The following is a 25,708-nucleotide window of genomic DNA, read 5'->3' as shown; positions in this document are numbered from 1 at the left end:
GTGTTGGGTGGGGGGGGGGGGGGGGGGGGGGGGGGGGGGGGGGGGGGTTGCGGTAGAGAGAGGGAGAGAGAGATTGTTTTCATTGATCTCTAAGGATCCTTCTTGTTCTCATAATGATTTATATAACATGGTTTGCAAAGCACTTTTCCAAATTGTATAATGTGATGAAGCAAAAGCCTCATGGCCCTGGGCCATCACCACAGCCTAGGAGCTCCAAGACCTTTATCTAGATAAAAGATAGATTAAGAAAAACTGTCCTGGGTAACTTTCTCTCTCAAGCTATTTGATTAATTTTAGTCTCAGATTATGTTTTAATTTAGACTTTTTCCCCTTATAAATCCGGATCTTCTTTTAAATTCAAGATGTTTTGAGAGAAAGAGATACGATTCTGGTCAACTTCTAGAGAATAGCCAGGCCAGAATTCAGGCCTGGGAGTCTGATTTGAGGGTTTGATTTGGAATTTGATTTGAGGGAGGGGCAAACTCCTAGTTTTAATATATATTTCTTGATTGGAAAAGAGATGTCAGTGTAGTATAAAGGAAAGAGCACTGGATTCAGAGTTGAACCATCTAGGTTCAAATTTCTACCACCTTGCAACTTCAAACAAATCATTTCAATGCTCTGAAGGTTCCTTTCAGATTTCAATCCTATGAACATTCTTTTTAGGAAGATCTGTCTTGCAGCAGGGCATAAAGTGAATCAGAGTAAAAAGGACATTGGAAGGGTTTTGCATTTGTCCATGTGGGGTGGTAATGAGGGCCCAGACAAGGGTTGTGATAGTATGTTGAAAAGGAAGTCATTATAGAAAAATTAGCAGGACTTGGCTGGGGCTCAAAGAGGAGAGAAACCAGCATGGCGTAGTACAGGAGTAAGCCCTGGGAAAGAGGGAGACTTTAGATCACATCCTGGTTTTTTCCATTAACTGTGTGTCCTTGGACTTGTCATTTTTTTCTCAGCATCAGTCTGTTGAGTGAATTGGACTAGCTGAATTCAAAGATGTCATAGAGTTCTGAGATTCTATGAGCTTCTTCCCCAAAGGGGAGAGGACTGGGACTGAGACTCACTAGCTAACTCTGTCCAAGTGTAACCTCCAGGCTTATATTTCCTCCCATCTGCCTTAGAGGCCGTGCTGGGCCTTTAATGCATCCTTTTTACAACTCTAGGGCTTACTATCTCTAGACCTTAATGTTAAACCACTTCCTGCCTCTCTTCTTTTGAGGGGCATAATAGGACCACTGATGCAGTTAGACTAGCATTGTTAAACTGATCAGTCACTTGGGTACTGTGTTGAAACAGGCTGGGTGAGGATGACATGGTATGGAGCAAAGAGGAAGTTGTTTTCTCTTTAACTCTGAATTGGTCTGGTTGAGTTTATGACCTGGGGACTCCAATAACTAGATCAGGGTTCTGCCTCTCTTGTTCTCCGGTCCCTGTAAAACAAGAATTGTGGTTGTCGGAGTACTGCAAAAAGATGTCTCTCATTCTGATAAGCTACTTGGGTAGCAGCTGACAGGCAGGAATTTCCAGCCGGAATTTAGGCTGCTAGCTCAGTATAGTTTAGTGGAAAAGAGCCTTGGATTTAGAAGTCCAAGTTTCAAGTCCTCGCCCTGCTATTCACTATTCCTGTAGTAAGCAAGCCAATTAATTTCTCTGCCCTCTCTGTCAAGTGAGGGGATTCTGCTAGATTCTTTCTAACATCTATTAATTATTTTTAAATTATTTCCTGTTCTGTATGTAGTTTGCTTTGTTTTTTTCTTTATATTTTTTCTTTATTAATATTAATTTTTTTAATTGATTTCTTTTTTATTTTATTTTATTGTTTTTATAAGCAATAGGGGTTAAGTAACTTGCTCAAGGTTACACGGCCAGTTATTATTTCTGGGTGTGGTGCTAAGTATCTGAGCCCGGATTTGATCCAGGTCATCCCAACACTGGAGCCAGTGCTCTTACTCGCTGAGCCACCTGGCCGCCCCTTAAATTGATTTCTAAATTCTCTCCTAACCCTTGCCCACTCATTGAGATGGCAAGCAGTTGATATCAGTTGTACATGGGAAGTTATATTGAAACATTTCTGTATTAGCCATGTTACAAAAAGTAATAATAAAAGCAAGAAACATAAAGTAAAAAACTATGCTTCAATCTATACTCAGAGTTTTATCAGTTTTTTTCTAGAGGTAGATAGCATTTTTCATCATGGCTCCTTTGGAATTATCTTGGTTCATTGTCTTGATCAGAATAGCCATGTCTTTCACGGTTGATCATTGTTGCAGTATTGCTGTTATTATGTACAATGTTCTGTGCCCACTTCTTTTTTAATTAGTTCATGTAAGTCTTCCCAGGTTTTTCTGACACCATCTTCCTCGTCATCCTTTTAGCACAATAGTATTCTATCAAAATCATATCCCTAAACTTGTCCAACTATTCCCCAATTGCATCCCCTCAATTTCCTATTCTTTGCCATCAGAAAAAGAGATGCTAGAAATATTTTTGTGCCAACTTTAAAGAGGTTTAAGAGACATAGTTTTTGGATAATTTAATTATTTTATTAATAACCCAGCAGGTTATTAATGAAAAGATAGTCATTTTGCTGCCTCTCTTAGACCAAAGACAATCGTGGCAGTAGACTCACAGTTTATATGCTGCTTGTCCTTCATTCTTGAAGAGGTTGCGTGGTTGTGGTGGTGAGTTGTCCTTCCTTCTTGAAGAGGAAGACCATGGCATCAGGGGGATGATGACATGAATTGCAGTTGACTTTGATTTGAGTGAAGGAGGGTTGTACAAAGTCACCAGCCTCATTTTCTCCTCCTGAGCCATCTGGGTCCAGTGACCAGATGTAGATCAAGATGACTGGAGATGGCCCTGGATGCAGTGGGAGATCTGGGCCTTTTTAAGCTACGATCTTTTAAAGTACTTTGAGTGAGGCACTACCCATTCAATGAATAGGCCTCTTTTAAGAAGTGAGTGAAAGGATGGTCCTTTTAATAAAAAAAAAAAAATCAAACTGGGAGGGGAAGATTCTCAGGGTTTCTGGCCAAAACAGAAACAATTGCTATTTGCATTCATTCTGAGCCAATTAGGGCCCAAACAGTGTTCAGGTAGGGTTTGGTCTGGGACCTATTGTTGGCACATCTCTGAGAGCCCAATGATTTGGGGTTAAGGCTGGTCTTTTTTTTTTTTTTTTTTTTTTTTGAGGGGGGAAGGCAAGGCATTTGGGAGTTAGTGACGTGCCCAAGGTCACACAGCTAGTGTGTCAAGTTTCTGAGTCCCAATTTGAACCCAGATTCTCCTGACTTCAGGGCTGGTGCTCTATTCACTGTGCCACCTAGCTGCCCCCTAAAGGGTCTTTAAAAGGGGGAAAAATGTTTTGGAGATTAAAATTTACATTACCTTTGGGCAGAGCACCTGCAGGTAAGAGTGTGATACCCTATGTGGACAGAGGGAAAGGAAAGAAAGAAAGGAAGGCAGACAGAAAGACAGGCAGAAGTGTTGCCCAACTGGCCAGTTCCAATATGGTCTCCAGTGAGCAGTTCCTTCTCTACTCACAGAGACTGCTGTTTGGCCTCCATTCTTGAAGAGGACATCAAGGAGATATGCCAAGACATGCAAGTTAATGGGCCCTGGATGGGCGTTGCTTCATCCAAACTGAGACCTGTTAAAGACCTTTGTTTGAAAAGGCCAAGGTCCCCCACTGCATCCTGGGCCATCTCCGGTTGTCCTAATGTAGCTACTGGACCCAAATGACTCCAGAGGAGAAAGTGGGATTGATGACTTTGCCCCCCATCACTTAAATCCAGTACACAGTTTAGAAACTTAGAAACACTAAGTGATTATTAAGGAGCTGAGAGTGATTCTTACATAGAGAAATTATCTCTACTCAGACCACCAGAAGCTTTGGGCCATCTAGACAAAAGGATCTGTCTTCACCCAAGTTTGAGTATAACACAGTGAACTTTCCCACCCTGGATTAGGTTCTTTACAAGGTTGGGTAGGTCGGTAGGACCTGACCTAGATCTAGGGAGAGTCAATACAGTCTTATCAGTAATTGCCTTTAAGAATGCTGAACTTTTTAAAATGAAGAATTTAGAAAAGGGGGAGACCTCTGAATCTCCTGGATATTGGTTGTTAATAATCATTTTTCTCAGTATAAGTCCTTTTCCTTTTTCTTTGATCTCTTTGGGATACAGACCTCATAGTGGTATTATCAAAGGGTATGCACAGTTTTATAGTCCTTTGGGCATAGTTCCAAATTGTTCTATAAACTGGCATATAGCTCACTTTGTATATAATTGTTTGTATGTTGTCTCTCCATTTATATTGTAAGTTTCTCTAGGGCAGAGACCATATTTTGCCTCTTTTCGTACCCCCAAGTGCTTAAATAATGCCTAGTACATAGTAGGCACTTAAATGTTTATTGAATTGAATTAAATCTATTCTAGCTTTAATTTTTATTAATGACCAATGCATGACCATCCATCACAGTCCCTGTTCATTGTGGACCTGGCACGCTTATGTATTAATGATTCCAAAGTAGCACCGGGAGGGAAGGTCCTTTCTGCCCTTACACGTCTAAACAGCCCTGCAGGTAGCTTAGAACTGCCCCAGCAGCCTTTGTTCTCCTAGTTTGACAGCAGAGAATGGGCAGTGGGAATGCCCAGGGCTGCCTCACACAGGTAGCTGGAGACTTCTGGTTTCTTATTCTTGAACTGTCTGTTGAGGGCCTGTCAAAGACAAATCAGGAGCCTTTGGCTTCTCCCTGGAGTAGCTTCCCAAATTCTCATCAAAGTGGGGGTTAGTGACTGGGAATGTGTACCTGAGAATCGATTTCTGATGGTCTGCCTTCTGGCTACTGGCACCCAGGTCTCTTTGAAAGCATAGGCAACACCAGCATGGCTTAGTTGTAAAAAACAAAACTAAACTAAAAAGACTGTTCTTAGAGTCAGAAGATATAAGGCATAGTCAAAACAGCCATGTGACCCAAAGTACCTGTGTGAGCTTGAATATATGTACAGTGGCAACTGGTACTGTGAAAAAAGTGCTGTAATTAGCATCAGAAGCCCCAGCTTGGCTTCTTACTGACTTTGTGTCTTTGCGCAAATCACTTAAAATTCTCTGGCCTCAGTTTCTTTGCCTGCAAACTGAGGGGGTTGAACCAGATGGCCTCTAAGGTCCCCTTCCAGCCCTAGGTTTATGATTCTATATAAATGAGAACTGTTGCAGTTTATGTCATTGGGACTGAGCTGTCTGTGTGGGAGCCCTCTGGAGGTGTTTTTGTTTTGGTTTTTTTTCCAGCCACCAAAAAAATTCTTCTCCCTAAACCTTTAGCTGCTCTAAGCAAGTCTGAGATTATGGAATCCTAGAATGTTAGAATGGGAAGGGGCCTTAGATGAAGCTCATCTGGCTCCTCTCCTTCATTGAGCAGAGGGAGAAACTGAGATCCCAAGTCACTTACAGTGTCTTAGAGGTAGAGTCAGGACAAGAGTCTTTTGAGCACAAGCCCAGCATTTCTTTTTTCTCTTAGGTGTGCTGGGGAGGTATTCAATTCAGGTAGATCTTGGCAGCCCAGTAATATTTAAACCTCCTGGCCTACAACTCTAGAGTCAGTTGTTTGCTCCTCCTCAGAGGGTCCACAGCTTCATTCAGCAGAGGGTACCCAATGAGCCTCCCTTGTGGAGCAGTTGTTGATGTTGTGGGCATCTTTCTCCCCCCACCTTGTTCTTGTCCATTGAGCTCTGGCCTTCCCGATCCCATTAAAAAGCTTCTTGTCAGCCTAAGCTGATACCACATAATCCGACTAATTTAAACTACTGGGGCGTATGCCTGGGCTTTAGGAGGGAAGATGGTGGAAGGGGGAGGGTGAGAGAAGGAAAGGCTCATGTTTTTTGGAAGTCCCATTAACTTTTGAGGGCTCATGACTACCCCGTTCCAGTTCACCCCAGCTTGGGCTCCCTGGTTGACTGCCCGATCTCTGTTTTTAAGTGGCCTGTCATTAATTTCTAGGCAGTGTTGACACAGAATCTCAGGGCAGCTATTCTGATTGATTAAGGCCTGTTCAAACAGTATTATCAGTGAATTGTCAAGGCTTATCTGTATAGCTACCAGGATTAGACTGAATGTGAGGGGGAGTCAAGTAGAGGGAGGCAGGTCTCTACATTCTCCAGAGAAGTCAAGGGCTTGTCCCTTCTGCCCCAGTAATACATACATCGTACTCTGGAACCAGGCGCCTCTCAGAGTCTGGGCACTCTGCCAAGCAGAGGTACAATACTGAGGCCTCCTCTGAAGCTGAGGAATGGCGATGATCTTGACGTGAGGCTGAGGAACTCACTCAGCTCCCTCAAGTTGAGGGACCACTGGGTCCTGCCTCAGAGAATGGTTGATGTGGAGCTGGGCAGGGACCTTTAAGGCCAAATGATCCACACCTTCCCTTTAGAGACTCAGAAATTCTTTTCCTAGGGAGGGATTTTTGTTGGGACCTGGTTGGGGGATGGCTGTGTGTTTCTTTTTTTGCTTTTTGTAGGGCAATTGGGGTTGTGACTTGCCCACGGTCACACAGCTACTTTTTGTGTTAAGTGTCTGAGGCCGGATTTGAACTCGGGTCCTCCTGACTCCAGGGCCGATGCTCTATTCACTGCACCACCTAGCCGCCCCCTGTGTATTTCTTAGAGAGTAAAAAGCCTTGTCATTGCTGAGGGAATCTCTTATTCTGTTATATATAACTACTCCCATTCCCATGGTGCTTTCAGATTTACAATACATATTCTTCTCAACAGTGATGAAGGAGATGGTATAGTTTTTTAGTCTCCATTTTACAGAAAGGGAAGCTGAAGCCCCAAAAGTTTATGTTGCTTACCCAAGGTCACACAGCTGGTACGTTAATGAGCCAGGGTTCAAATCCAGGTCTGCTATTGCAAATCCAGGGTTCTTTTGACTGTACAACAGCATGTCCCTATGTACCCCTCTTCCTTTCCCAAGTCTGCCCCCTCCATCTCTTATCTAATCCCATTTCTATATTGCTTTAAAGCTTACAAAACACGTTGCTCACAATAACCCTGTGAGATATGTACTGTAAATATCATTTCCCCCACATAAAAGGTGAAGAAACTAAGGCCCAGAGTTGAAATGATTTGCCCAAGATTATATGACTAGTAAGTGGTAACACCAAGCCTTTAAGTCCTCCCCTGACATACCAGGGCTCTCTCAGCTTCTAACACTGCTTCTTTTGGGGCAGGAACAGTTACATGCCTCCCGCAGCAGCAGATGTAAATTTTTACTGTCCAGAGTATACAGCCACCTGTACAAGAGGATGTGGTACAGAGGGAAGAACCCTGCCTGAATTGGCCACAGACCTGGATTCTGGTCCTGGCCCTGCCACTTGCCCTGTGGGAGATCAGACAAGTCTCTTCTCTATTCTGAGGCTGTTTCCTTATTTGTTAGGTGAGGGGGGTTGGACTAGAGGAGCTGTATATGGGCAAGGGGACTAGATTAACTTGGAGAACAAACCCTTGCAGCTAGAAAATCCCATCTACAATCTGTTCTTTGCCTAGCCAACCACTGATGGAAAAAAAGGCCTGGGCAAGTATGTCCTCGGTAATCAAAGGATTCCTCACTAATACATAGTGGTTTCCAGTTATAAAATGTTCTCATGAATATTATCTCATTTAATTCTCACAACTGGAGTGAAGTGGCAGTGTAAATATTCTTATCCCAGTTTCACAGATGAGGAAACTGAGGCTCAGAGGAGTAAAGTTGACTTGCTAAAAGTTACACTGTAAGTGACCACTGGGACTTAAACCCACTGTCATCTGCCTTCTAGTCCAGGGTTTTTTTTTTCCTCTATGCCACAGAGCTTTGGTTGGGGTAACACTCAAATATATAACAGTTTGTAGTCTTATTTGTCTGCCTCTGAAGTTCCCTAAATTGTTCTGATTACACAGTATATAGCTTTGTGCTACAAAAATGCTTTTTAATGGTCTGGGGGAAGCTATGGAATCAGGGAGCAATACTTGAGGAGTGGTACAGCCTGAAATGAATGGAGACGAATCAGTGGATCCTTATGGGTCTGGGGAGGAAATTAATTGGCCATGGGTAGTAGCAGGCCCTGGCAGAGGCCTGGCTGGATCCAAAGATCCATCTTCTTCTTGCAGCCTCCTCACCTCTTTTGAGTGCATAAGAAAGGAAGACATATTCTCCAGGCCACAGGAAACGAAGTCCTTTCTGAATCAGAGTGTTCCAAGGGGCCCTGAGATGCCCATTAACAAGTACGATTTAAATAGTCAGATAATGAAAGTTTTACACTGGGCAGCCTCATGCAGAAGCAAGGCCTGGCCCCTGGCCATCTCCCAGAGGGCTTGGCACAAGGAGAGTCCTATCTGGTGAGGTCCGCCCTGCCCTGGCTTCTCTCCCAGCTTTGGGCCAGAGCCCTGCAGAATCTTCACAAGTTTATCTACCTGTATTGAAGGGACAGCCCCAGGCCTCCTTAGTAAGGCTTAAGTCAATGTTCTATCCAAGCTAAGTCAGAAGCCCTTTCCAATGCTCATAACTCTTTCAAGGGATCACAGAATTTAAAGCTAGGTGGGAGTAGAAGTCATCTAGTGCCACCCCCTCATCTTACAGAGGAGGAAGCTGATATCCAGAGATTGTTGCTCAAGATAACACTGTAAGTTAGTGTTAGTATCAGAGCCAGAACTCCAAAAAAACCCATGTTCTCTGACTCCATATCTAGCAGTCAGGAAAGTTTAATGAAACAGCATATCTTTTTACTAGCTACATGTCCAACCCTGTCCTAGGTACCATGGAGGGGAGGTGCAGTCATTGCTGCCTTGAAGCCCACAGTTCAGTTGGGGGAAAAGATATATGTTCTGAAAACAACATTTATATACCCACACCAGTATGGTCATTTAGAACTTAATCATAAATGAATGAGGAAATTGTGGGAGAAAAAACACCCCTCTGGCATGTTGGTCATATGACTGGTTTGAGTCCCAGCTCTACCTCCAACTATCTATCCGGTCCTGGGACAATCAGTTCCCCTCAGAATCTGTTTCTGTCCCTGCCAGCGAAGGGATAGGACCAGATCACTTGTAAGGTCTCTTCCTTACTTTTTTTTTTTTAAAGCAATTGTGGTTAAGTAACTTGCTCAGGGTTACACAACCAGTTATTTCTGGGTGTGGTGCTAAGTATCTGAGCCGGATTGATCCCCCAGGCTCTTACTCGATGTGCTACCTGGCCGCCCCTCTTCCTTACTCTTAAGCAAGGTAGTGGTGTGGAATCAGGTCAGGGTTGGAAGACCAGTTCTCTTGACTTTACCAGCTGTGTGACCCTGGACAGATTTAATTTAACCTCACCTAGCTTTTCTTTTCTCATCAGTTCAATGGAACTGATGCTTTCATTATCTACCTCTTTGTTATAAAGAAAGTACTTTGTAAATTTTACATCATTTTAAAAATGTAAGTTGTCATTTTTACCGTTTTAAATGGGTGGGGAGCTTTGAAAGATTTCTGAACATCACTTAGGCATAATTGGACTGTGTCTTAGTAAAATTAATCAAACATTCAGGACAGGATTGGGGGGAGGGGATGTTGGAACAATACTATCTCTGATATCAAGATAATTTTTCTCTTCTTCCTCCATCCCTGAAGTCTTCAGTGTTCTACATTCATATCTCATCTCTCCCTTCTTCCTGTGCCTTCCCCTTTCTACCAGGTGTTTGACAATAAGAGAATCAGCCCCAGAGTCCCCCCCCCCCACACACACACACCCCCACGAGGTATAATTGGTTCCTTCCTATTGGGAGTATTGAGGAAGACAGGCTCTGCCCATTGAAGGCCTTTTGCCCTGCCTCCTTATTTTAATATGGGGCCCCTTTGGGCTATATCCTTCTTCCTAATACCAGGATCCCCAACAGCTGCCAGCTCCTAGTTAGGGTTTTTTTCCCCCATTCCTCCAGGCTGGAGGGTGAGCTGACAAAAGGCTAGAAACAGTGGCATCAGAGACTGGGAATTCCAAGATCAGGGTTTCCATTTCTGGGGCTCAGTTTCTTCACTGGTTAAGTGACAGCTCAGAAGCTCCAGATCTTAAGATCCTGTGACTGGGGAAGAAGCCCTGCCCTGAACATAACTGAGAACATTGACTATTGAGAGTTGGTGGGCTCCTTAGAGATCCTCTTAAGTCAATCCCATTGTTAATAACTGAGGAGACTTAGATTGCCCAAAGTCATACCGAGTTAGTGGCAGAGTTGAGAACCAACATTTCCAGCCCTTCGTCCCCTGAATCTTCCTCTCCCTACCCCACCCCCACTCCTACCAAAGCACCAAGTAGGAGATTGCTGGAAAGCTTGGAAAGGCCAGGCTTTAGGGATTGGAGAGGAGCCACTGCACCTCTGCTGTCCAGCCCTCCTTGGTTGTGGCTGCCTGAGTTGACTGCGTTCTATTTACTGCCCCCAGCTGGGGACAAAGGAAGGTCTGTCTGCCTATCCTCCCTTCCCCCCTTAAAGGGACCATTGCATTTTGTAGCCTGAGCCAGGGAACTAGCTTTTCTTTTATATATATATATATATATATATTTTTTTTTACTTTAAATGCTTTATTAACTTCTGATTTACATCATTCATTTCTGCCACATTTTGAGTAAGAAATTTTCTCCCTGTTTTTCCCCTACCCACCACCCCAAAATAGCAGTCCCACAGGATATCCCTTCCTCCAATCTGCTCTCTCCCATATTTTCTCCCATACCCCTTTTGACTTTTCCAGTGGATCTCTGTGCCCCAGTGCCTGTATATCTTATTTCCCAATTACATGTAAAATAGTATTAATAATAGTATATATATGTATATATTTAAATATTTGATTTTAAAACTTTGAATTCCAGATTCATTCCCTTGTCACCCACCCTTACTGGGAAGATAAGCAGTTCAATATAGGTTGTACATGTGTGACTAATGCAAAACAATAACATAGTAAATATATTGTAAAAGACTGGCTATATTTCCCTCCCTCCTATCCCACCTCCCACTTGTTCTATTCTCTACTTTGGTCCCATCCCTTTTCAAAAGTGGGTGCTTCTAACTTCCCTTCCCTCCCCCCCGCCTGCCCTCCCTTCCATCATCCCCCCCCCTACTCTCCTGGAGGGTGAGATACCCTATTTAGTGTGTATTTCATTCCCTCCTCAATCCAAATTCAATGAAAATAAGGTTGACCCCTTCCCTTTTGCCTTCCTATTCTTCTCCATTGTAACAGTTTTCCCTTGCCTCTTCTATATGAGATAGTTTACCCCATTCTGTCTCTCCCCATCTCCTCATTATATTCCTTTCTCACCTCTTAATTTCACCTTTTAAGTATCATCCCTTCCTGTTAAATTGGTCCTGTGCCCTCTATCTATGTATACCTATAAACATACATACACACATTCACATATGTATTCATATGCCCATATACCCTCATATATAGACATATATATTTCTATTCCCTTCAACTACTGAGAAAAGTTTCATCAGTTACAATTATTGTTTTTCCATGTAGGAATGTTAAGTTCCTTATGATTTCTTTTCCCTGTTTACCTTCTCATGCTTCTCTTGCTTCTTGTATCTGAATGTCAAATTTTCTATTCAACTTTGGTTTTTTCAGCAAGAATGCTTGAAAGTCCTCTATTCCACTGAATGACCATATTTTCCCCTGAAACATGATACTCAGTTTTGCTGGGTAGGTGACTCTTGGTTTTAATACCAGCTCCTTTGACCTCCAGAATATCATGTTCCAAGCCCTTTGATCCCTCAGTGTAGAAGCTGCCAGATCCTGCGTTATCCTGATTGTGTTTCCACAATATTCAAATTGGTTCTTCCTGGCTGCTTGTAATATTCTCTCCTTAATCTGGGAATGCCGGAACCTGGCTATAATATTCCTAGGAGTTTTCTTTTGGGGATCTTTTTCAGGAGGTGATCGGTGGATTCTTTCAACCTCTGTTTTGCCCTCTGGTTCTAAAACATCAGGGCAGTTTTCTTTGAGAACTTCTGGAGGATGAGTTCTAGGTTCTTACTTTGGTCATGGCTTTCAGGTAGTCCAATAATTTTTAAATTATCTCTCCTGAATCTATTCTCCAGGTCAGTGGTTTTTCCCATGAGATATTTCACATTGCCTTCTGTTCTTTCATTTGTTTGGATCTTTTTAACAGCATCTTGATTTCTCATAAAGTCATTAGCTTCCATTTGCTCCAATCTAATTCTGAAGCAATGATTCTCCTCAGTGAGCTTTTGAGATTCTTTATCCATCTGGCAAATTCGGCTTTTTAAGGCATTCTTCTCCTCATTGACTTTCTTTGAGCCTCTTTTGCCATTTGAGTTAGTCTGTTTTTTAAGGTGTGATTTTCCTCAGTCAGGCGGTTTACTCTCATTTTGTAATTTTCTTGCATTGTTCTCATTTCTCTTCCCAATTTTTTCTCCACTTCTCTTATCTGCTTCTTAAGGTGCTCTGTGGCCTGTAACCAGCTCGTATTTTCCTTTGGAGCTTTTGGTGCAGGAGTTCTGACTTCACTGTCTTCCTCCCGTTCCATGCTTGCTCCTTTTTGTCCCCAAAATAGGAGTCTAATGTTGGAATCTTCTGTCTGCTTTGTTTCCTTTGCCTGGTCATGTCACCCTTCAGTCACTTGACCCCCTGGGCTTTTTGCCACAGTAGGACTCTGCCACCAGACAGGGGAGCTTTTGTCCCAAATGCTGGGGTTTTCTCAGCTGCCGGAGATATTAGATGGGTGCCCTCTCTGAGGCCTCCACACGTTCTGGCAAGCAGGACACACTCCCCAGGACCTCCACCCTAGATTCTAATCCAGATCCAAGCCGGTTAAAGCAAGAGCAATTACCCCTCAGACTGATGCTGGGTCCGCCTACACTCTGCAGGCCAGGACCTGAAGCTGCCACGGCGCTGGCTGGCTGTGCTGCGGCTTCTCCCACTTACTGGGTCCCAAGGTCCAGACTGCACTGACCTCTCACTTTGTTCTTTGCATCTGTGTGTTGATAAATCTCTGGAAACGGCAATAGCTGCTGCTGATCTGGAGTCCCTCAGGCAGTGGCTGATCAGGCCCACCCTGGGGCTAAAGCCTTGGCATGGGGCTGGGCTCAGCTCTGTCCCAGAGCGCTCGCTGGCCGATTCCTGCTGGCCTGCCAGGCTGTCCTCAGCAGGAGGTTAACTTCTCTGTGTCATTTTGTGGGTTCTGCAGCTCCAAAGTTTGTTTAGAATCCCATTTTTACATGGATTGGGTGAAGTGGAAGCAGGAGCAGCGGGGAGGTCCTGCTTCTACTCCGCCATCTTGATTCCCTAGCTTTTCTTTTCTTTTTTCTTGTTGTTGACTGAAGTAAGATGTATATTTACATGGCTGGAAGAGAGACTCCTAGATCAAAGAACTGAGAATAATAAAAACGATAATAATAGCTAGCATTTATATAAGCGTTTTAAAGTCTGTGGAAATATTTACGAATACTATTTGATCTTTAACAGTAGCCCTGTAAATTAGGTGCTATTATTGGCCCCATTCTACAGATGAGATAACTGATGAGGTAGACAAAGGTTAAGTGACTTGACCACAGTTATACTGCCAGTAAGTTCTGTTCTTGAAGCTGTGACTTTTACCCTTTGGCCACTTGAATTGGGGGTAGGGCAAAATAGTTCTGTAACAGCTATCCATGCTATAGCCGATTTGTAGATAAAATCTGGCGTGGGTAGAGTCTTTAAAAAAATTTTTTTAATCTTATTTTATTTCACTCTTTCTTACAAAACTTCTCTGAATTTCAGTTTGACAGCTGAAAATCCAGGACAGAAACTGTATTGTAACTTAATATAAATGTATCAAGCCCTCTGGAGCTACTTCCCCAGTTCCCACTCCCACTGGAAGGCCTGGTCCCCAGAGGATAACTGACTCCTTCTCTAGGTCCTAAGGGGTAAGCCTAAGAGGCTGGAGGTTTTCAAGTATTATCACACAGGAGTGCCCAGGCAGAACAATTAGAAGGTTCTTGCAGTAATAGAGAGGAGAGAAGATACAACTTGGGTGGGAGGAGCGGTTTGAGTGGAGAGAAAGAGACATAAAGAGGCCATAAAGGTAGGACAAGACCTAGCAATGAAAGGGATAGATGGGGTGAGTGCAGGTGAGGAGTCAAGGAAGGCCCCAAAGTTGCAGGCCTGGGTGACTGAGAGGGAACTGCCTTTTCCTTTGTAATAGTCATTTCCGTTTGTGGTGTACTTTAGAATTTCCTATGAGAAAAGGATGATGGCAGCTGAGGAAACTGAGACACAAAAGGTTAAATGAATTGCCTGATATCATTGCAGGGTCACTTTCCCCCTTCGGGGCTCAGTTTACTTATCTGTTTGTTGAGGGGGTTGATCTAAATGATTCCGAACATCTTTCAGTTTTAAATACTATGAGTTTAAATCCTACGAGATGATTCTTCCCCTTACCAGACCTTCTCATTGCCCCAGCCTTAACAAATGTCTCAATGACTTATAATGGCCAAATTCCTCCTTTTAGCTCCCAGTGAGTAAAGAGGGAACTTTCACAGCCAGTGTCAGGGTCCCTCCTGACTCCACTTTTTGAGCCTGTCCCAGACCGATGTAAACACCATTGCCTCTGAAGATCTCTCAGTCTGTCTTCTATGATCCTAGTTCTCAACAGAATTAAGGGCCTGCCTTCCCAGTGATATCGAAGCTACCCGAATTCTCCCTCAAAGAAGGATCAGACTCTTGCCAGTAGTCTTTCTTGACTCTTTAGTCCCAGCAGTAGTGGAGCTGAGCATCCCAGATCCCTGGGGACAATGGGGATGGGAAGTAGAAGTGGAAAGCAGTGGGAGAGAGAAGGATGAAGGGAAAGGAGAGAGTTAGGAGAGCTCACATTTCTGTTGAATTTTAAAGTTAGCAGAATGCCTTCCTCCTAACAGTCCTGGAAAGACAGTAGTGATTATATTATCTTCATTCCCATTTTACACATGAGGAAACTCTAGGTTGGAGAGGTGGTGGAATTTGTTCAAGGTCACACAATTGGGACTTAAATTAGTCCCTTGATTCTGAGTCCGATGCCTTTTCCAATAAGATTCACCACCCTGTGATCTATGACCTCTTTAGATTTAGAGGAAGAAGGGAAAAGATTTTATATTCCCTTGTATGTTTATCTTATTTTATTTTTAAATATATTTTTATTTCATTAAAATATTTCCCGCTTACATGTAAAGCATTTTTAACATTCATTTTGTTTGTTTTTTAAATGCCATTGTTTAGAAAACCAGATTCCTTAAAGACATACAGGCTATCTTGAAATACTCCAGACTTCTCATCTGCTCAGATCCCTGTTAACCGGGAAGCTCATTCTTAGCAGTTATGCTTAGCTAAGACTTTAAGTTTTGAGTTCCAAATTCTATCCCTCCCTCCCTTCCCCCTTCCCTGTAAACCATCCAATATAGTTTATTCATGTGCAGTGATGTAAAACATTTCTGTATTAGTCATTTTGTACAAGATGACTAAAAAAAAGTATGAAAAAAATAAAGTGAAAAATAGCATACTTCAGTCTATTCAGACAGAATCAGTTCTTCCTCTGCAGGGAGGATAGCATGCTTCTTCATTAGTCCTTTGGGATTATCTTAGATCATTATATTGCCAAGAATAACTAAGTCATTCACAATTCTTCAGTGTACAATATTGCTGTTACTGTGTATGGTGTCCTCCTGGTTCTGCTCACTTCACTTTGTATCAGTTCATGTAAGTCTTTCTATGTTTTTCTGAAAAAATCCTGCTTGTCATTTCTTATAGCACAATAATATTCCATCACAGTCATATACAACTCGTTTAGCTATTCCTCAATTGATAGGCATCCTCTCGATTTCTAATTCTCTAGCTAAGACATTTTTGAAAAAAATATTTTTTCTTATTTCATTAAATATTTCCCAATTACATGTAAAACAATTTTTTTTTTTTGCTTTTTGGAGGGGGGGAAGGTAGGGCAATCAGGGTTAAGTGACTTGCCCAAGGTCACATGGCTAGTTTTTGTGTTAAGTGGCTGAGGCTGGATTTGAACTCAGGTCCTCCTGACTTCAGGGCCAGTGCTCTATTCACTGTGCCACCTAGCCACCCCTAAAATGATTTTTTTAACAATCGTTTTTAAAAGTTTTGAGTTCCAAATTCTCCTCCCTCCTTGAGAAGGCAAGCAGTTTGACACAGATTATACATGTGAAGTCATACAAAACATTTCCATATTAACCTTGTTGCAAAAGAAAACACACAACAAAAAACACCAAGAAAAATAAATTTTAAAAAGGTATATTTTGTTCTACATTCAGAGTTCATTAGTTCTTTCTGGAAGTGGATAGTATTTTTCATCATGGGGCCTTTGGAAGTAGCTTTGGACTGTTGTCTTGATCAGAATAACTAACTAAGATGAGGAAAATGGAAGAGATGAAGTTGTCTGTTCAAATGAGGACTGAATGGTCACCTACCTGGAATCTTGGAGAGAAAGTTTCTATATTAGATACTAGACTAGATAATTAATAAATAATGGTAACAACAACATTTACATCGCACTTTTAAGTTTTGCAAAGCACTGTGCTTATTTTCCCTCATTTAATCCTCACAGTAACCCAGTGAGTTTGGCACTATTATTAGCCCATTTTATGGATCAGGAAACTGAATAAAGTCAAGCTGTGTGACCCTAGGCAAGTCACTTACCCTTTATTTGCTTCATTTTCTGAATTGTAAAATGGGAACACACTGGAGAAGGAAATGACAAACGACTCCAGTATCTTTGTCCAAAAAAAAAAGCCTACAGACAACATGGTACACGAGGTCACCAAGAGTCTGACACACTTGACTGAACCACAGCATGTGTCAGCCATTGTGCTAATTAAGCCAAGGGTGGGGATGCAAAGACAAAAAAAGAAACAATTCCTGCCTTTATTGAGTTCATAATCTAATTGAGGAGGTAAAACACTACCATTCAAAGGAAGGAGAGATCCGTGTGCCTGGAGTGGTCCGAGAAAAACTTCATGGAGGGAGAGGCAGAGGTTTGAACTGGGCTTTGAAGTATGGGGTAGACAATTCCAAAGGCACCACAATGAAACATACTCTCTACCTCCAGATAAAGAGTTGACAACTCTGTATAGAGTGAAACATTTTCTGTTTTTTTCCCTATGTGTGTCTGTGTCTGTTTAGGGGTGGTAGTAGTGGTGGTAGGTATGTTTAATACCAGAATTTTGTGTAAATTTTTTGAATTTTAAGAAAAAAAAATAAATTGAATTATGAGTAGGACTTAAAGAAACAGAAGGCCTCTACATGATCAGTGTCAGCTTTTCTTTCACTCTACATACTCTAGAGTCTTAATTTCCCTTTCCTTAGACATCTGAGGCCACCTTCCCCTCCCCACAAAGGTGTTTGCATGTGATAGGCAACTCCTTTTCCCCATCAGTGCTTATTGATTGGATTTTGGACCCCAGCCCTCCCTCCTTTTTCTAGGTTCTGAGACAGCCCCTGGGTTCCCATGTTTCTAAATAAGCTTTTGGTATTTGTATAGGTGGCTTACCTCAAGAGTAAGCTCTGGCAAGGAAGCCTGGCGCCTTTCATCTGTTACTAACTGACTTTGTTTCTTTGGGCATGTCACCCTTGCTTCATGGCTGCAGAACAGTCCACTAGATCATCTGAGTTTCAACCCATTATGTACTTAATAAATGTTTGTCAAATGGAATTGAATGAAATGAAAGATCATTTCCAACATTCAGACTGAGTATTTGAAGCAGTGTGGTGTGATGGGTTAATCAGTTAGAGACCTGAATTTGAATCTTTCTCTAAATTTGACTTAGAGCAAAGTCTTTTAACCTGTTTACTCTTCTGAAAATAGGAGTGACCCTCACTGGTAGAGTTGTAGTGAAGATTAAATGAAATAATATATGTAAAAGAGTATATCTTCTATTTGACTCCAAAGCCGGTGGAGTCTATTTGATTCCAAAGCAGACTCACTGCCCCACCTAGCCACCCCTCTTTTTTTTTTTTGCCTTTTTTTTGGAGGGCAATTGGGGTTAAGTGACTTGCCCAAGGTCACGTACATGGCTAGTTTTTGTGCTTTGTGTTTGGAACCGGTTTTGAACTCAGGAAAGAGTATATCTTAATGCATTTATTATTTTTATCTTTATTATGTTAAATATAAAATTATTTATTACAAAGCCTTATATATTTTTATTTTTCATTATTATGTATAGCCATGTATACCGTGTTTCCCCCGATATTAAGACCTATCCCGAAAATAAGCCCTCTGGTGTTTTTCTTTCCAAAAAATTTAATAAGACAGTGTCTTATTATCGGGAAAACACGGTATTATATAGGCATTGGAACAAACCAGAGGTCTTGGCTTTCCAGACCTCTAGCTTCCTCTTGCAGACAAAATACATTTAACATTTATTTGGACTTCCAGGTAACCAATCATAGAATCTTAGAATTTAAGGCTCCATGGGACCTTAGCAATCACCTGATCCAAATGCCTCATTTTATAGAGAAGGAATTGGAGGCATTTACTCAAGGTCACATAGCACACTGATGGCACAGTCAGGATTTCAACTTGGGTTTTCTGACTCCAAATCCACTTTTGTTTTGTTTTCTGCGCTCCACTGAGGCATTTGTTGGTATTCTGCCTCTGAATTTGAGTGGAGGGTTGGCTTCCACTTTGTGGGTTGGCTGAAGGCTCTGAGGGGGGCCTGTGGGGATATAGGGAACAAAGTCAGGAACAACCATCACACCTTACCAACAAAAAGTTTTTTTTTTGTGGGAGGGAGTGGTTACATGGTGGTTTCCTCTTTTTTTTTTTTTTTTGTCGTTGAGCAAAGCTGAACTGTAGTTCGGAATATTTCAGAGAGGTACATTACAGCCTGTGCAGTGGCTGCAGTACTCTGCTAATTGCCCATAGAAATAGGAGCAGGAGGTTAAAGAAACTGGTATTGGTACCAAACACTCTCTGGCAATAGCGTATCTGCTGTTAGCATGGGAAACAGACCAACAGGGCCACTAGACAGACTTTTCTCTTGATTTTTGCACCCCTAGCACATACCCCTACCCTAACCTCCATGTGCATGATGTAACCTTGTCTGACGTGCCTCATCCCCAGTGTGTCCTCTCTATAATCACTCCTACACTTCTTCACACCTACACACACAAATTATTTTCTCACACAGAAGGGGAGCCACCAGTGACACCAGTTGTTCTAAGGCCTTGGTTGTACCCTAAAATTGCCACCTCTTGGCCCTGCTACCACACATAGTACCTGCCTTCAGGGTCTTTTGTTGTCAGAGCCAGTGTGATCTTCGCCCCAAACACTAAATGAGGGTGCCACAGTGAATAGAATGCTGGGCTTCAAGTCAGAAGATCACAGTTCAAATCCTACCCTTGATACTAGTCTGTGTGACCCTGGGCAAAACAGTTGGTCTCTCTTAGCATTTTTAGTTCTTTAGTGTTCTCATCTTTTAAATAGGTATCATAACACCTGACTCATAGGACTGATATGTGGCATAAATGAGATATTGTAAAGCAATTTTCAGACTTTACCATACAATATCGAAGAGTGTTGGTTATTTTTATTTTATAAATAAGGAAACAGGCCCTAGAAGGACTTTTGCATGAATCTCTGAGAAAGGTTCTTGAGTAAACTGAGGTTTGGGTCTCAGAGCATTGCTCTCAGCACAATATACATTGTCTGTTCAGGTCAACAAACATTTCAGAGAAATATTTACTTTAAGAAATCAGAGAATTCTGGAATTATCAGGAACTTAGAGGTCCCCTCATTCAACTTGTGCCTGGACACATCCAGTGAGAACTCCAAGAAGTTCTTTTCATTGTTAGTTCTAATTTTTAGAAAGTTTGTCATATTATTGTGCCAAATTACAATTCCTTGTAATATTCCTCCTCTCCCCAGCCCTCTCCCAATCCCTCCAAAGAGCCTCATTCTATCCTCCAGGGCTGGCTACTCAGAACAAATCTGCTTCTTTCTGTTCTGGGACCCTTTTATCTTAGGTTGACAGGTGGCTTAAATTAGACTTTTATGTGGAAACAGTCATAATTTCTAGTGACCCAGAGGGCAAAGGTGAGACAAATAGTAAATAGGTCTAAGCCGGTTACATCATTAGTGATGATTCACAGGTACAGTGATTAAAAACAAAAACAACCACCATCCAGGATGTGTATGATCAGAAAAGGAGGTAAGCAGGTCATATTGCAAAACCTTGGTGTATCAGATGAACAGCTCACATATCATATTTATAAAATGTTTTGTTTTTTTAAAATGGGATTGTAGGATATAGAGCCCAAAGGGAACTTAGAGTATCTAATGTTTTCGTTTCACTGATGACAGAAATGAGATGCAGAGAACAAATCATTTGCCTGAGGTTCTATATCTCATGAAAATAATAATTCACCTTTACATATTCACATTCTTTAAGGCTTGCAAAGCTACAACTATCTCGTGGAGCAGGAATCATTTTGTGTGAACATCATTGATCCCATTTTATAGATATAAGTAAACTGAGGCTCTGAACAGCACCTGGCCCTCTATAACTATGACTCATACATGCAGTGTAACTTAACACTCACACACACACCCCTCACCCCAGTGTGTCTCATTGCAGATAAGTAACTATCAACAACCCTTTTAAGTTAAAAAAAAAAAAAAGTTGCCCACCTGCATAAGGGATGATCATTTTCTCATCAGGGATTAGCTGTATCAATAGGTGAAATTAGAAGTTCAGATTTTAAAGTGGAATATTTTTAAAAAGACATTCATGATCAAGAATCTCTCAGGATGGGGACGTCCCATTCATGGGTCACAATCTTACAGGAGTAGAATGAGTCATAAAGTGAGGTCAAAGATCAGTGGGGAATACTTAAGAAAGCTTGTTTGATTGATGTATCTGAGTATCTTTGGGGGTTGACAGATGTCCCAAGAAGAGGCTCCAGGTTTGGAAGGGTTGGCATGTGACTATAGGAGAGTCAGTCACAACTGTTGAGTTAGTGCCTGGGAGTCACATGCAGTAATAATTCTCTAAGGAAGATAGCACATTCATTGGAACACAGAATCAAACTGAGAATGCCTGAACCTGAACCTTTTAAATAAACGATAAAAGTGATTCCTAATTCAGGGTATAGTTCAGACTCAATGGGGTCTCTACCAGCGCTGACATTTTCTCATCCTGTGGTGCCAGGGAGTTTCCAAGGCAAGACAAATCTCCAAAGGTTTGTGACCTTAGTATCTGGGTCTGTTGGATCTAGAACCTGGGATAGGGGCTAACAGAACACCTGGGATACTGTGCAAGCTGGGAACATCTTTAGGATGGTCTCTATGCCTAGCTTGGCCTAACTAGGAGCATTAATTGTTAGGCTAATATCAGACACAGTTGTGCTAGGGTGAAGGGGGAACAGCTCTAGAGGTTATTGCTTTTTCACGGTCTCCTTGCTTCTGAGAACAGGCCCTTCACTGAATCATATATACTTGAAGGAGAAGGGACCTAATGCGGGAATTGGATATTTTCTATAATATTTCCATATAATCTGTATGAAACCTGTGTGAAAATAATGCCACTTCCCATGAAAAGGAGAACAGAATCTCACCACTGGAAGGGACCTTGGTGTAGGGGTTCTTAACTATTTTTGTATCATGAGCCCCTGTGGCAGTCTGGTAAGTCTTCTCAGAAGAATGTTTGTTGCCTGCATTCGTGATTGAAAATTCAGTTAGAGATTAGTGAAAATGAAAGTGTAATTTTTTTTTCAATCTGAGTTTATTATTTAGCCTAGACCCCTCAATTCCTAGGTAAGAAAACTAAAGTTATCACAGGAAGTTAGTAGTAAAAGATCCCAATTCTCCCACTACAATAGGGTGAATGGGAATGCAGTACCCTCTCAAAAGGTACTCTCAAAAGTATATGTTTTAAGGCACAGACTCCCTAGATCCTAGGCCCCACCCTCCTGGACTAATCTGTCTCCTGGCTAGGCCCACACCCTTGGCGGTTACACACAAGTATTCATGCATGAAGGCACAAGAAGACACACCCCAAAGTCCTGATTCCACACCCACCCTGGGATGCCTACAGACTCCTGGGCCCCAGGTTACAGAGTGCCAAGAGCTAGCTTACTGGCTGTGACTGTCTAAACTCCTCTCTCTTTCTCTTCTCCTCTTTCCATCCTGTAGCCCAAGAAGGCTATGAAACCAGAGCCCACTGTTTCCCCGCCCACTGGGCACAGCATACAGAGGGCAGCACCAGAGACAGGATTTCCTGGACACAGCCTGCAAGTAGCAGCTGACTCCCAAGTTCTACTTTGGTAGAGGACTGCTACAACTGGGTTCAGGAAGAGCATCATATTGAAGGGGCAGGCTTACAGACTATGGGCTACCCCTGAAGCCCAATCTGCCCCTTTAAGGAGGATGTAGAATGAGCCATCCCTATACTCTAAGGAAGTGCCCCTGAAACTGAAAGATCTGCTTGTCTGTCTGAGCAGTTGTGAGAGGTAGCAGCTCCCTGCTCTGTCTCAGGGTTTGACTTCATGCACTCCAATAGCTAAAGGGTACACGTTAATAATGCTAATAGAGATAGCTCACATTTATATCTTGCTTTAAATGGCTTTTCTCATTTGATCCTCACCACAGCCCTGTGAAGGAAGTAATATAAATAGTAGTATACCCCACTTACAGATGAGGAAGCAGTCACAGTGGAAAGAGGTTACTTGCCCAAGGTTGCACAACTTAGAAAGGAGCGAAGCCAGCACTCCAAGCCAGGGCCTAGGGTTCTTTCCTTCTACCTACAGTTGCCTCCCTAACAAAAGAGGCTCTCTGCCAGATGTAGTATTTTGATGGGACTGCTCATATGCTCTTTTTTAAAAAATATATTTTAGGGGCGGCCAGGTAGCACAGCGAGTAAGAGCACCGGCTCCAGTGTTGAGAAGACCTGGAGATCGAATCCCCGGCTCAGACACTTAGCACCCACCCAGAAACACCTGGCCGTGTAACCTTGAGCAAGTTATTTAACCCCAACTGCTTAGGGGCAGCCAGGTGGCTCAGCGAGTAAGAGCACCAGCTCCAGTGTCGGGATGACCTGGATCAAATCCAGGCTCAGATACTCAGCACCACACCCAGAAATAACTGGCCGTGTAACCTTGAGCAAGTTACTTAACCCCAATTGCTTTATAAAAAAAAATTTATATATATATATAATTTTTCCCCAATTTCATATCAAGAAAATTTTTAGCATTCATTTTTATAAGATTTTGACTTCCAGATTTTTCTCCCTCCCTCCCCTTCCTTCCCCTCTTTGGAAAATGGTAGGCTATCATGTAAAATATTTCCATATTGGTCACAGTTGTAAAAGAAGAAACAGATCAAAAAAAAAAAACACGAGAAAGAATAAAGTAAGCAAAAAAGATACTCTCCAGTCTGCGTTCAGAGTCCTTTAGTTCTTTATCTGGACATGGGCAGCCTTTTCCTTCCTGAGTCCTTTGTACTTGTGTTGGATCATTGTGTTGTAGGGAAAAGCTGAATCATTCCTGGTTGATCATCACACAGTGTTGCTGATACCGTGTACAATGTTTCCTGATTTTTCTCTCATTTCACTTTGCATCAGTTTATGTAAGTCTTTCCAGGTTTTTCGGAAATCTACCTGTTCATATCTTATTGCACAATGGTACTCCATTAAATCATATACCACAGCTTGTTCAGCCATTCCCCAATTGATGGGCATCCCCTCAACTTCCAATATTTTGCTACCATAAATAGAGCTGCTATAAATATTTTTGCATATGTAGGTCTTTTTTCCATTTTTATGATTTCTTTGTGATATAGACCTAGTAATGGTATTGCTGGGTCAAAGGGTATGCACGGTTTTATTACCCTTTGGGCATAGTTCCAAATTGCTCTCCAGAATGGTAGAATCAGTTCACAACTCCATCAACGGGGTATTTATTAGTATCCCAATTTTCCCACATCCTCTCCTACCTACATTTATTGTTTTCTTTTTTTGTCATATTAGCCAATCTAAAAGGTGTGAGGTGGTTTGCAGAGTTGTTTTAATTTGTATTTCTGTAATCAAAAGTGATTTAGAGCATTTCTTCATTTGACTATAGACAGCCTTGATTTCTTCATCTGAAAACTGCCTGTTCATGTCCTTTTGTTCATACACTCTTAATACTTCCTTCAGGGTGTTGTTTCCCCCTCCTCCCATGGGGCCCTGTCTCTCTTTGAGGGTGGGGGCAAATTTTAGTCATCTCTGTCTTTCTCACAGGTCTAGCACAGGGCCCTTCCTATACATAATAAATGATCATAGACTGTTTTCTGAGTCAGCTGGCCCTGATAACTCCTCTAAGCGTATTTTCCCCAGGCTGTGTAAGGTAATCCAATGGTCAGAGCCTAGACTTTCCCTCCTGAACAGTGTTTCCTCAAGGCTTTCTCTCTGAAGCTCCAGTATGGGCACCACTGAACTGTTCAAGTAGCTTGGCTTTCTCAGGCTACTGCCTGATTCAGTTTCTGAGAGTATATAATAATAACTCACTCTTCCCTGGTGTTTTAAAGTTTTTGAAATACTTTGCTCACAATAACCTTGTGATATAGGTAGGGAACATGGTATCCCCACTTAGCAAGTAAGCAAACAAGCTCACAAAGCTTAGGTGACTTGCTCAGTGTTGCCTGGTGACTCGAAGGACGCCTGACTCTTAACAATTAGTGCTTTTTCCAGACAAAGCCTTCTCAGGGACTCAAATAGATCATGCCGGGAACTCCCTTCTCCACAAGCGGTGCTTACTCTAGTGATAGCAGAGGCACGTGCAAAGTGGGGAGAGCAGTCCAAGGGCCATAGCATAGACTCTCCCTACTGGACAGATGCTTCATCAAGATTTCTTTGCCGATTAATTCCCCCTTCACCTGGGGAAGCTATTGCCCAGAGTTGTTATTGTTGTAGGAAGAGCCATCCCCTCTCCTAATAGTCTCCCCAAGTCCTTGTAGAGGAGGGAAGAGAGTAGCCAGCCTGTGTTGACAAGGATTTATAGGAGTCACAGGATTGTAGATTTAGAGCTGGAAAGGACCACAGATAATCCAGGTCAGTCTCCTCATTTTGCAGGTGAGAAAACTGAGGCCCAGGGAGGTGACATGATTTGCCCAGGGTCACACAGATAGTAAGTGACAGTGCCAAAATTCAAACCCAGTTTCTCTGACTCCAAATCCAGTATACTTTCTCTTCCTTAACTGACTTCCTGTGGGGAGGGAGCTGGGTAGAATGTATAGATACTTCCCTGATTCTTGGGTGGGAAGGAGTTAAGGGGGATAGCAGAATATTTGAGGGAGGGACTTCAGGATTTGAACTTGGAGATTAAGGAAATAACCCCATTCCTAAACAGGAATCCTTCCCTCCCCTTCTCTTACCAGAGTACTCACTCCCTGTTCTTTTTTTCTCAGTTGCAGGGGCCCTCATCGCTGATTTCCTGTCGGGGCTGGTGCATTGGGGGGCCGATACCTGGGGCTCTGTGGAACTGCCTGTAGTGGGAAAGGTTTGTACTCAAGCCTGACTACTAGCCCTTAGGCCTGTCTCCTGGATGCCACTATCCTTGGCTCATTTCTTATGAAGACTAAGGGCCTGAGCTCCTTAAGGGCTTGGGACTATGTCTCCTCTTTGGCTGTCCTCCAATAATACCTAGCCCAGGGCCATACCAGTTCACTAGCAGAATGGATAGTGGGGGTT

General features: G+C 42.4%; 1 protein-coding gene and 1 long non-coding RNA gene across 5 annotated transcripts in view; one reads left to right on the top strand and one right to left on the bottom strand.

The window, feature by feature from the left end:
• Positions 1–25,708, top strand: part of PEDS1 (plasmanylethanolamine desaturase 1) — a 45,798-nt gene that overhangs the window by 15,260 nt on the left and 4,830 nt on the right. For both annotated transcript variants that reach the window (XM_069072398.1, XM_069072397.1), the window contains one exon: positions 25,426–25,517. In XM_069072398.1, the coding sequence (XP_068928499.1) occupies positions 25,426–25,517 (92 nt within the window). The remainder of the gene's footprint in view (positions 1–25,425; positions 25,518–25,708) is intronic.
• The window catches only part of LOC138149401 (uncharacterized), a 101,330-nt gene continuing 93,454 nt past the window's right edge, over positions 17,833–25,708 (bottom strand). The window contains exons 4-5 of one of the 3 annotated variants that reach the window (XR_011165308.1): positions 20,674–20,710; positions 17,833–18,700 (exon numbers count right to left, since the gene is read on the bottom strand). This is a non-coding gene — a long non-coding RNA (uncharacterized lncRNA). The remainder of the gene's footprint in view (positions 18,701–20,673; positions 20,711–25,708) is intronic. The other 2 variants (XR_011165306.1, XR_011165307.1) reach the window with 2 other exon arrangements.

This window comes from Petaurus breviceps, unplaced genomic scaffold (genome assembly GCF_028583685.1).
Source record: "Petaurus breviceps papuanus isolate PSGF00001 unplaced genomic scaffold, PetGlider_PUasm1.0 90847, whole genome shotgun sequence".
NCBI classification, from domain to species: Eukaryota; Metazoa; Chordata; class Mammalia; order Diprotodontia; family Petauridae; genus Petaurus; species Petaurus breviceps.
Note: the sequence above shows the minus strand (reverse complement) of the source record. Positions and strands in the feature narration are given on the sequence as shown.